The sequence below is a fragment of the Miscanthus floridulus genome, chromosome 1 (genome assembly GCF_019320115.1).
Source record: "Miscanthus floridulus cultivar M001 chromosome 1, ASM1932011v1, whole genome shotgun sequence".
Taxonomy (NCBI): Eukaryota; Viridiplantae; Streptophyta; class Magnoliopsida; order Poales; family Poaceae; genus Miscanthus; species Miscanthus floridulus.
Genome location: NC_089580.1, coordinates 4,553,270 through 4,565,950, shown reverse-complemented (window position 1 = coordinate 4,565,950; position 12,681 = coordinate 4,553,270). Strand labels below are relative to the sequence as shown.

At 50.7% G+C, this 12,681-nt stretch overlaps 1 protein-coding gene across 1 annotated transcript; it reads left to right on the top strand.

The window, feature by feature from the left end:
- Nucleotides 1-6,737: 6,737 nt before the first annotated feature.
- On the top strand, nucleotides 6,738-11,344 carry LOC136505532 (uncharacterized). The gene is made up of 7 exons (XM_066500972.1): nucleotides 6,738-7,120; nucleotides 7,619-7,704; nucleotides 8,068-9,380; nucleotides 9,466-9,641; nucleotides 9,937-10,294; nucleotides 10,370-10,602; nucleotides 10,891-11,344. Exons 1-7 carry the CDS (start codon nucleotides 7,118-7,120, stop codon nucleotides 11,140-11,142), a joined length of 2,421 nt encoding a protein of 806 aa, XP_066357069.1. The 5' UTR covers nucleotides 6,738-7,117; the 3' UTR covers nucleotides 11,143-11,344.
- The last annotated feature ends 1,337 nt before the right edge of the window (nucleotides 11,345-12,681 follow it).

Sequence of the window (12,681 nt, the reverse complement as noted above, 5' to 3'; positions counted from 1 at the left end):
CAGCACGACCATGGGATGATTGGCTATAGGACGAGATCGGCATGTCTCAGCTAGGTGGTGCCTTGCTTGGTATCCAAGGAGCATCACAGGTAGTAATAAAGGTAGTTTCTTTAAATATGTAGGCTCCATGAACTAACGATCATAAAGATTATAAGTAATCATGCATATCATATACTTGTAGGGTACGAGCCATACGCACCGGCAACGCGACCACACCGATGTTGGCTACACTCCTAATGTGTTGCCTACAAATCCAAAGAGACAGAGGCGTCTGAGGGATCGTTACACTCCTAGGACTTAGTTTGTTATGTCGAACTCATGTCGAACAAATATTATTGTCCAAAACTTGCAGACTCATGAACCAATGAAAATATTATGTGGCAACTTGTTAACTTGCGCACGGACTCCATTTATTTGCTTCATATTCATTTCAATGCATCGTGGCAGCACTTGTAGTTGTTTACAACACCGACAGCAGCATCTACACGCACGTCATCTTAGACTGCAAAAAGTTGGTTCCCATTAGACGGTATGACCAGTCTTGTGTAACAGAGCAAAGCGGCATGGCCTATAGTTCAGGCCTACGAAACTAGAGTTAGCAACACAGTGCTATGTCAAGTCACGATAAACCGATAAGATGGGATACAGTATATGCAGCGGCATTGAAACAAAAGATAAAATCTAATAGGACAAGTACAACGACATAGAAGCGTGATACAAAGTTTGAAAAAAGGTACATTAAACGGAGAACAGACCATCGTTACGGCAAGGTAGACAAACAATGTTAGATTTAAAATTAGTTTACAAAAAGTGTTAAAAATAAAAAAATTTAGGTGGGACACGACGTGCGCGCGATATCTCTGGCCCAATGGCGATGGAGACGCGTCCAAGGGTAGTCTATTTGTACGCACATGCTGGCCGCACGGGCAGTCGTCGCCACGTACCTACACATCGTCACGTCGCTACTTGACGTCGCCGCCGGCCATATCGATGTCTCTGGTGGACAAACTTCGAACGCGATCGCAAGCTAGCCGCCACCGCTGGAGACTGGATGGCAGTCTGACGAAGGGACGCGCCATGGGCTGGGGCGCGGTAGTGCCGTGCCATGCATGGTGGCGCGGCAACTCCTGCCACATCAGAGGCCTTGGCACGTGGAAGTGCCACATCATCCTCCCGCCGCGCCACCATGCATGGTGCGGCACAGGCGTTTCGCCACGCCATGGCAATGGGCGCGGCCAAAAGTGTTAGTTTTGAAAAAAAACAGTGTTAGATTTTAAATTAGTTTACAAAAAGTGTTAAAAAATCACCAACATCATGCTCCGGACGGCCCCTGTGTTCGCCGACGCAAACGCGGCCCCGGCCACGAGCGCGGAGTCATGCAGCACAGGGTGGATGGGGCCACGTCGAGCGCCTCCATGGCGCGCGCGACGACTGCGGCCGTGTCGTCGGGTGCATGCGAAGACCTCCGCACGCGGAGGGCGGTGGCAGGCGCCTCCTGGTATGGGACCTCGTGCTGTCTGCACGAGGTGCTCGAAGGCATGGAATATGCCACGGTTCATGATCTCCTCGAGCACCGTGGCATGGACGCCGTGGGAGGAGAGCGACTAGAGGCAGCGTCGAGGCAGCGCCTTTCGTCAGCGTCCGAGATGGCGCTAGCGGCCGTGGCCTCACCGTCCCTGTCATGCTACGAGCACCCATTGAGCCGGGGTGGGGGTGGGGGCAGTGTGGGGTGCAGGTCATCGCTGGAACTATTCGGTGGCGTGCTGTTTCGGCGAATGGGTGGTCATCGCCGGTAAAGGATCCAACAAAGGCGGTGTATAGCTCCACGGCCAACGAGGGCGCGGGCGTGGGCTCGGCCCTGGCCGGTGTGCGATGCCCCCTCTGCCAGTATCCTCTTGACGCGTGCGCTCCATCCTTGGAGTGGTGGTGCCGGTCGATGACCATGCGCGTGGGACGGTCGAACGGGCAGCAGGTCGAGGTGGGAGTAGGCATGCAGGAGCTCAGAACGGATGGCCGGTGGGAGGAGCTACGGGCGCGGTGGCCGGCGTCCTGCTCAACTTCCGTGCGCTGCTCCTATCATGTTCCTCCATGGACGCGAGCGCCCCGCCCTGCCCCACGACCGCACGGGCCATCCCTGGTGCCAGCATCATGACCGCTGTTGCGTGCGCCCTGCCCCACGCCATGGATGAGCATGCCATCCTTGACACCAGTAGAGTGGACGCTGCCGCGACTAGCTCGTCCCACCCCCGCGCGGGCGAGATCCGCCCCGGCCACTGCGATGGCGCGTGGGTGAGCTCCACCCTCGGCAACTGCGATAGTGCACAGACGAGCTCTCCCTGGCCGCGTTCTTGAGGAGGAAGAAGGTGCCTAGGTCACTTACAACTTAGCCCCATCGGACATAGAGAAAGAAGTGAGAGGATATGGTTGTGAGAGAAGGGTATTTTAGACATTGTGACCGGCTAGGCCCACATGTCAGGGCTGCCAAACGGTGGAAACCAGATGGAAGGTAAATGGAATACGCGTGTGGGGTAAAAGAATTTAGCGTCATGGCATCAGGTTATATTCAAGCTTTTTAATGGCATATAGGCCTGAACCATCTCTTATAATGGCAGGCAGGTAAAAGCCTCTGGTATTAAGCATGTGAGCAGATCTGCGGATAAGAAACTCGGTAGGTACGAGCTAGTGGCACTGCAAGAGGCACACTCATTGTCCGATAATTGGGCGGATCCAAACTGCTTGGTGAAATGCAATAAAATCACGGCCATGGTCTTCTCTGCCCCCGCACGTAGTCACCAGGGAGGTGGAGGGTGGATGCGTCGGCGAGAAGGGCCCCGGCGTGCCACCGGGGAGGAGGATGAAGAGCGGCGACGGTCGGCCTGGCGCGGCTCGCTGGAGCTTCGGGCGTGCGAGCATTCCGGCGTGGTGGAGGTGGAGGGCGGATGCGCCGGCGAGGAGGGCCCTGGCGCGCCACCTGGGTGGAGGACGAAGGGTGGTGGCAGCCGGGTACTCCGCGAGACCGGGTGAAAGGTCCTAATATGGCTAGAGGGGGGTGAATAGCCTATTTAAAAATCTATAAAACAACTAGAGCAATTTGATTAGTATAACAAATAGCGAAATGCAAACTTGCTCTAGCTCTACAAAGGTTGCAAGCCACCTATCCAACAATTCTAGTTGCTATGATCACTAGACACACAACTTGCTATGTTACTACTCACTAAGAGCTCTCACACTTGCTACACTAAAGAGCTCCACTAGATGAACTTAAAACAACAAAGCAAGCTCTCAATTCTAATTACACTAAAGAGCTTGCTACAACTAGTTTGCAAGAATATAAATGAGTGAGTAGGGTGAATATACCGCCGTGTAGAGGAGTGAACCAATCACAAGATGAATACCAAATCAATCACCGGGAGAATACCAAAACGGCAAGAGACAACCAATTTTCTCCCGAGGTTCACGTGCTTGCCAACACGCTACGTCCCCGTTGTGTTGACCAACACTTGGTGGTTCGGTGGCTAAGAGGTGTTACACAAACCTCGTCCACACAATTGGACACCACAAGAACCTACCCACAAGTGAGGTAACTCAATGACACGAGTAATCCACTAGAGTTACCTTTCGGTGCTCCGCCGGGGAAGGTACAAATCCCCTTACAATCCTCGGAGATGGCCATGAATAATCACCAACTCGTGCCAATCCTCCTCCACTGCTCCAAGCTGTCTAGGTAGTGGTAACCACCAAGAGAAATAAGTGAATCCTGCAGCGAAACACAAATACCAAGTGCCTCTAGATGCAATCACTCAAGCAATGCACTTGGATTCTCTCCTAATCTCACAATGATGATGGATCAATGATGGAGATGAGTGGGAGGGCTTTAGCTAAGCTCACAAGGTTGCTATGTCAATGCAAATGGCCAAGACAGTGAGCTTGAGCCGACCATAGGGCTTAAATAGAAGCCCCCACAAAATAGAGCCGTTGTACCCCTTCACTGGGCACAACATGGGGTGATCGGACGCTCCGGTCAAATCGACCGGATGTTGGACCCCAGCGTCCGGTCACGCAATGCATGCCACGTGTCCCTCTACGTTCAACTAGAGCCGCTCGATTTCAACGGTCAAGTGATGACCGGACGTGCTGCTACGAAGTGACCAGACGCTGGACCTCAGCGTCCGATCGTTTCTAGTAAGCATCCAGAAGTGCAAAACCACGACCGGACGCGTCCGGTCATGCTCGACTGGACTCACCTAACGTCCGGTCACTCAATGTCTCCTCTGTGCGCCGCCACGTCAGCGGGACCGGACGCACTCCTCCAGCGTCCGGTCACTAAGTGACCCAGCGTCCGGTCAAAGACCGACGCCAGCGTCTTTACGCTTCCACTGACCGGACGCTCCGATCCAGCACATGCCAGCGTTCGGTGCACTCTGTGAAGCCCTATCTTTTCTATCTAGGGCGCCGGTGAAGTTCCTAACACTTGCTCAAATGTGCCAACCACCAAGTGTTTCACCTTGTGCACATGTGTTAGCATATTTTTCACAAATGTTTTTAAGGGTGTTAACACTCCACTAGATCCTAAATGCATATGCAATGAGTTAGAGCATCTAGTGGCACTTTGATAACTGCATTTCGATACGAGTTTCACCCCTCTTAATAGTACGGCTATCGATCCTAAATGTGATCACACTCTCTAAGTGTCTTGATCACTAAAACAAAATAGCTCATACTATTTATACCTTTGCCTTGAGCCTTTTGTTTTTCTCTTTCTTCTTTTTCAAGTTTAAGCATTTGATCATCACCATGCCATCACCATCATCATGATCTTCACCATTGCTTCATCACTTGGAGTAGTGCTACCTATCTCATAATCACTTTGATAAACTAGGTTAGCACTTAGGGTTTTATAGATTAACCAAAACCAAACTAGAGCTTTCACCGGGAGAAGGACGAAGGGCAGAGCGCGGCCCCGACGCGGCTGGGGAGGACGAGGAGAGCCCCCGACACGTGCGGTTGCTTCCAGGCGAGCGACTCGCGTGCGGTTGGCCGTATAGATGGCCAACGGGCCGGCCCGGCCTGGCACGGCACGGGCCTGTGCCAGCACGGCCCGATAGCCAACGGGCTGGCACAGCACGTCGTGCCTACCGGCCCGTGCCGAGGTGGGCACCGTGCCTGACCTACGGCCCAGGCACGGCCTGCTGGGCCGTTTATTGGGTCAGGCCGGCCCGAGAAGCACGGCCAGTCCAGCGTGCCGGGCCAGCCCAGGCCCACGATGAAGTGCGACTGCGCGAGCAACCAGAGAGAGGGGAAGGGGAGGAAGCGCGAGCAGCCGGAGATGTAGTGGCCGCCAGCGACCTTGCCCTTGGGCCCAGATCCAGGACCCCCCGTCGTCGCGGCCGCCGGAGTGGAGGCCGGGAGGGATGCGGAGGGGGAGAGGCTGCGGTGTCTGCGCACTGGCAGCCCGTAGCGAGCCACCGCCGTAGTCGCGTCGGCCCGGCCTCGATGCCGCCCGCAGTTCCATGAGCTACGACCACCGGAGTAGCCCGCGCGGCTCCCGCGTCGCCGCCGCGCTGCCGCTGCACCACAGCCCCGCCACCGCACCACCGCGCCGCCGTAGCCGCCTCCCACCATGGCACCACAGATCTGCGTGCCGACAGGCCAGATCCGGCCAAGGGGACAACGGATTCGAGCATGGCTAAGGCCAGCTACCGCCCCATGCAGACCTCCACCATGACCAGAATCCCTAACTCAGGAGCACCTCTCGGAGAGAGAAAGAGGAGGGAGGAGAAGGGGGAAGACCCAGTCGCCGCCACCCTTGCCTTTGGCCGGCCTGCCTTCGGAGAGAGAGAGGAGGGAGGAGAAGGAGGCATTGATCTCCGGCGGCCGGGGATGAGAGCGGCCGGGTGACGGTCTCGGGGAGGGAGTGAGGGGCTGCGGTGCGGCTGCGCTTGGGATTTGGGGAACAGGGTGTCGAGGTGTTAGGGTTAGGGATGGTGCCGGCCGGTGACAGGCCGGGCCGCCAGCGGGCCTTCTGTATAGGAGCGGGCCGTGCCGTGCCAGCCCACGTGCCTGGGGTAAGGCCTAGGCACGGCCTGCTCCTCCGGGCTGTGCCAGCCCGGGCCCGCTCGCCGCCGGGCCGGGCCGACGGGCTCGGGCTGCATGGCCGAAGGGATAAGGCAATGTAATAAGAAAAGAAAAGAAAAAAGAAAAAAAATAAGGGTATTATGAACATTTTATCATCTGTGATTTTTGCTCGAGAAGCTCCTTTGCCGAAACGGTCAATAAAAACGGATTCAGCTCTATGAGTAAATCTGTTCCACATGTAAAACCACGACTGAAGCTGAGCCCTACCAAACAAGCCTATCGTCTATTTTACTCTCTATTGTTTTATTCTTTTTACGTAGAATTTTGCCGACTCTTATTTAGAATATCTAAGACAATGGCTTTAAGGGCACCAATGGGTGACTTATAAGTTAGCTTTAAGTATTTTTTTTCATATTTTAGTAGAAGAGAGAAAAATTATTTCTTGATAGGCTCAAGAACATATGAGAGTGTTATATGAGTCCAATCATACTATAAGCCATTGTTAAAAGTTAATATTATTGAAGAGTTTGACTGAAAGCTAGTAACTCACTTTTAGCGTGTTGCGGGAGCCCTAAGTATGTTTTTAGATCGGTCACTGATTTCGTGGATGTTGTTGCCTCCGACCGTGCTTCATGTCTGGATTTGGTTATGTCCGTATCCACTCTCACCTGAGTGACCCGATGCGGAAACGAAACAAGGAGGGTCTGACTCTGAAGAATCTCTTCCCCCTACCGTACTAATCGGTCCTGTCCTGGTGGCGGTGGCCGCCGGTGGGTCGTCCAAAGCTGAATCCAACAGAGCGCCGCAGCTCCTCCGTCTCACTCCTCCCGCCGCCTATACACTCCTTTGACCGACCGCCGCTGCGCCCACTCCCGTTCGTTCGTTAAGCCCTCGCACAAGCGCCGGCGGCCCTCCGACCGGCCGAAACCCCGGCGGCCTGCTCGAGGTTCCGGGATTGGGAACGGTCTGAGCTTCTGCTCAGGCCGGCGGAGGCATTCCCTTCTCGTTTCTTGGAGTGGCATGGTGGTGGTGACAGGTGAATATGGTATGTATTGCTACTCGATTCCTCCTCCTCCTGTCTCGTCCTCTTGCGATTTCCTGTGCTACTACTTCCCGGTTGGCTGGCAATGTCGTGCGCCCACATAAGCGTGGTGCCCGGGGTACCGGCCTCGTCTGGATTGCTCCCCTCCCACCGCGCTGCTTGATTAATGAGGGGCACTACTGTTTCCTTCGGTTTTGGTGCTCCTGTGTTCAATCAGGATGAGATTCGCGTTCTGGCGATTCGGATACTAATCAAATGATATCGATTCCTCCCATCGATGCTGCCATTGCTTGCTACTGTATTGTATGAACCTTCTGCTGCTGCTGTTTATAGGCAGTCTAATACGCTTTGAGCAGTAATCAACTGAAGTGACAGTGACCCCCACCTAGATCTAGATAGATAATCTTTTCAGCAAAGTTGGGAATTTTGCCAGAACAATTTGATTATTATTTTTTGGTTAGTGAGTTACTGGTGACAGCAAAACTTTTTGTGTTTGTGCAGAACATTGTGTGTGAAGTCTGTGGAGATGTTGGTTACAGACAACTTCTGCTATGTTGCAGAGACTGCAAGCGTTGTGCTGTGCACCAGTATGTTTCCTTTTACCCTAATTATGCTTTATTTCATTACATTCGATTTTATGTTGCGCTTATTAATGGGTGTAGCGTAGACAACAATATTTTTTCCTTATATGACAAACCACGCTACCAACGTAGGGGGGTATCGCTAATTTTTATCCAGCATTTTACATCATTAATATTCTTTTCCCAACCATTTCGAAAGTCGTGTAGACAAACTATATGAATCTATCTCTATCTTCACATTCCATTGGTTTATAAATGGACATTTGCAAATCATATATAATACCTAAATGGAAAACTCAAGTACCTTCTGTAATGTAGTTATGTTGTTATAGCATATTAATTTATGGTTGGCCTTTTCTCATTGTGTAGATACTGTTTGGACAAAGTTGTCTTCGATTCATCGTTAATAAAATGGTTCTGTTATGAATGCCTACAAAGGTGTGGTGAAGTTATTTGCATCAGTTCTCTAGAGAAGGTGTCAAGTGAAAGGCCACCAAGTCATGCTCATTTTCGTTCTCCAGTACACCAGCTAGTTACCAAGAGTGTGGAATCAGTAAGGAATGCAGGGCCATGGAGAAATGGAAAAAATGAATCATTTGCGACTAAATATACATCTCTCAACAGAAATTATTCTTCGGTTAAGAAGCACAATAAAAAGAAGTCACTTATGAAACCAATGGGTAACTGCACAAGTAGAAAAGTACGAATTGCTAAAGTTACCACCCATACAAGTGCCGAAGCATCACGCTCTTGTGAAACCATTGGGACAGAATCAGCTCAGAGCAACCACAGCAAGAACCAGCAGGTGGACCATGAAAATCCTGTTGCATTGAACACTGAGCAGCCTTGTCCTTTGATTGTGAATAGCTTGGGTAAATTGGTAGATAATCACCAGTCTCGCCTCTTAGAAACAACAGAAGGGTTGGCTAGCAAATTGAAGAAAGTCCCACAATCACTCACAGCACCATTCAAAGGATTAGAGAAGAGAGAGAATGTGGTTTTAGGATCAAATAATTTAGGGTCATCATGTTCCACAGCTGACATTGGAAACTCAGTTCTTGGAAAAAGTGGAGACAAATCGAATAGAATGAAGGATAGTGGTGCAAACTTGTCTTCCAAAAACACTGATCATGACAATCAGACAAATCAACACACTTCAGATGGCTGCAAGAATATGGAAGGCAAGTCTGTAAAGGCTAAAAAAACTGTGGTTGATGCACATAAAAACACGTTTTGGACAGTGGACTCACTGAGAAATGACAAGGACAAGTCTGAAGCACATGGTGATAGGAACAGGGATATCTTAAATGGCTTCACACCAGGAGGAGACAAGGAAGAGGTCACACTCCAGCTGGATCATAGGGCTAGCAATGAGTTGCTGCCAAGAAGCATGGCCACCAATGTACCACAGCTGCCCACTCTGCAAAACGATGTTGTGGACACAGTCATGCCATATTCACCCAATGATGGTTGTGAGGAATTATTTTCCTGCCCTGGCATAAAAAACATCTCAAGTGTCCGAGAAAGAAGTGTAGATCCCATTAATATTTCAAGCAGTTCTCATGATACCATAGAAGCATCTGAAAGCAGTGAAAGATTCAGGGAATGCCAAAAGGCTAGCTCCTGTCGTCGCTGGAAAACTGTGAAGATGGCTATGGCATCCTCATCATCTGAGGAGTCAGGTTATAGCATTATTCAAGTTCCATGCATATTTACCTCGAATTGTACATCACTTGTTATTAAACTCTGTTGCTAAATTTGGTACAGGAGAAGACACTGTGTCTGAAAACGAATCTTTGGAGTATGTTTTGGCATGTAGAAGTTATCTATCTAAAGCACAAAAGAAGAGAGTAATGAAGCTTATTCAGGAAATTCAACCTGAATTCACAATTTTTATATCAATAATGCGGAGGAACAATGTGCAACCCCCGGGTCCTTTTCTGGTAACTCCACTACTCCTATTGAATAGGCAACTCATTTATATCAACATTTACTGTTTGTATCCCTGCATTCCAAATTATAAGACGTTTTGGCTTTTCTAGATACATAGCTTTTACAATGCACTTAGATATACACTGTGTCTAGATTATATAATAAAATCAATATATCTAGAAAAGCAAAAAATGTCTGATAATTTGGAATGGAGGGAGCAGATAATAGTGCCAATGTATGGGAAATTTACCTATGAGATTCCGGTTGTCATGAATCTTCTTAGCATCTTGTTCCATTTGCTATCAGGGAATTACCAAGGAATATGCAATTGCACATTTCCCAGATAAAACCACAAATGTCACTCTTGAGGCGCCTGGCAAGAGCAAGAAGTGGCATCCCAAATTCTACAAAAGAGATGAAAGTAGAAAGAACATGCTTATGGGACGGTGGCTAGACTTTGTCCGTGACAATCATGTGCAGGAGGGAGATATCTGCCTCCTTTTACCGACAAAAGATGAGATAAGATACACATTTATGATCTATGTTCTCCATGAAACAACTCATTCTGGAGGTGGGGCTGGCTTTCAAAGGATTGGCCCATGCCCTGGTTCATCTAGTGCAAAGATGGCTTCAGAAATCCATACTGAGGAGGAACCAGCCGCTGGTATTGTTGCAAACATAAAAAAAAGTATTAGCTCTCTAGATTATTCCTTTTCTTATGGTCTAAAACTGTCTGCAGGAGAACATGTTTCCTCGGAAAGTGATATGCAAGAAATTTCTCATGAACCTCTGGAGAGCGGAGACTCTGATGATCCATTTGAACCTTCATACTTTGTACCATGCAGGAATCCTCTATCTAGATCCCAAAAGAGAATTCTTGAGGAGCGAGTGCGAGCTATCCGATCTGAAGTTCCCATTTGTGTGGCAGTAATGAAGAACAACAACATTGGTGTCGCTCAGCGTTGGATGCTAGTAAGCTCAATTCTTTTTTGTTTGGTCTTGTTATTTTTTTTATCATTAATGTTGCTGTTCCTGTCATCTTAACCTTATTTTGTCTAAGTGGGCATCCTTTTGTCATCTGAGAGCTCACCAATTCACCCGCCTTCATATCAGCAAACTCTTTGCTCTTATTAAATCATAAAATTGTCATATTTTCTCCATAACAATCAACATACAAATACAACCCACCAATATAACCCCTCAGAGTTGTTGAACCAGCATTGTAGTGTGTTGCTAACTTACTGATCCATAATGCATCAGGAATTATGTTCACGATTTGCTTCGGTATATCTCCCAACTATGGGTCAAACCATATTGCTCCAGTGCGAGGGGAAGACATGGGAGGCCAAAATGATGTTTCATAATGGTAGAAGGTGGTTTCTTAATGGAGGTTGGCCTAATTTTGCTCGTGTCAATGGCCTGCGCGTAGGTGACATGTGTCTATTCGAACTGAAGACGAAAGAGAGTAAGCTTACCATGGCAGTCCATATCATTCGCAAGGAGCAGTTTTAGGTTGCCGTATACGGAAGTGTGCCCCCTGTTCTTTCGGCTGGCACCCTGGGCTTGTTGTGCCTGTTTTGTACTATATGTATTAATCCATGGCTGTGGCTGATCTCTGGAAGGATTAGAGACCAATCTGAAACATCTGTTGGTAGCTATCTGTTGACGACATGTATTAGCATGCAGTATATATTGATCCTTTATTATGCCGAAATGTCGCCTGGCTTTTTACTTAGGGAAAATTGGTTGCGTAGCATCCAAAGATCGCGATCTCCGTAAAATACCACCGAAAGTTTGGCACTCCATAAAATACCACTGAAAGATTGAACCGTGAACTGAGAGTAGCATTATGTTAAAATGAAGTCATGGGAGCGACGGAAGCCTCCGTCGTGCCCGTATGCGATGTTGTCGTGGATGCTCGCCGCGAACAGGAACGGCTCCTGCGGCACCCGCCACCATGTGCAGCACCCGTAGGTTGTGCTTGCGCACGTCCTTGCCAGATAGGACTATAGGAGCACGCGCCAGGACGTGGGCTCGTAGAACCGCTGCACCTGCGCTAGCAGGTTCCAGTGGCCAGAAGCACGCGTCCTTGCCGAGTTGAAGCACACGTCCAACAGCAGGTTCCGGCGGCTAGAAGCAACGCATCGCCTTCGCCACCGCCGGACCATGGCCCTGTCGGCGGCTTGGACGAGACCGACGAGGCGCCGAGGATGACGCAGTTGCCGAGGGTGGAGCCGAAGTCGGCCTTCCACTTTAGGAGCACGCCATCGTCAGTGCCAGCTCGATGTGGAGGCGCCGCAGCTGAGCGGAGCACCTCGGAGCGCGAGTGGTGGACTGGTGGGAGACGTCCGCGATGGGCGCGGGCAGTGGCTCGGAGCGACAAGAGACGCTCGCCGCGGCGGGGGACAGGATATGGCCGAGCGCGTGGCGGTGCCGCCGACCAGGACGCGTGAGATGTGCACGAACGTGCCGCGCAGCTAGTGCCTGGTGTGGCGGGGAGCCCGGTACAACGGAGGAGGAGGAGGTCGTCGGGTCGTCGGGATGACGTAGTCGACGAGCAGCACGAGCGCGTGGAAGCGGCACCAGACGAGGGCGCAGCTGCCGAGCGCCTTGATGTCGCCGATGCGGTTGAGGACGTCCCGCTGCCGGGGCCCTCCTCCTCCATCCCACGCAGGTTACATGCACACAGATCGGGATCGGGGTGAGGCGTCGGCGCGGGGCAGGACCGGGCGGGGCGAGAGCCGGGACGGCAAGGACGTGCGCAAGCACGGGCGCTGCGGCACGTGGTGCCGGTGGTGCCGCAGGAGCCATTCCTGTTCGCGGCGAGCGTCCACGAGAACAACCCGTAAGGGCGTGACGACGTGATGGAGGCGACTTTCAGTTCCGTCACTTCTGTCGCTTTATTTTAATGGAATGTTATTTTCAGTTCACGGTTCAATCTTTTGATGGTATTTTACAAGTACACAAACTTTCGATGGTATTTTGCGGAGATAGTGATATTTCGATGCTACACAACCAATTTTCCCTTTTACTTATATGTACATGTAGCAC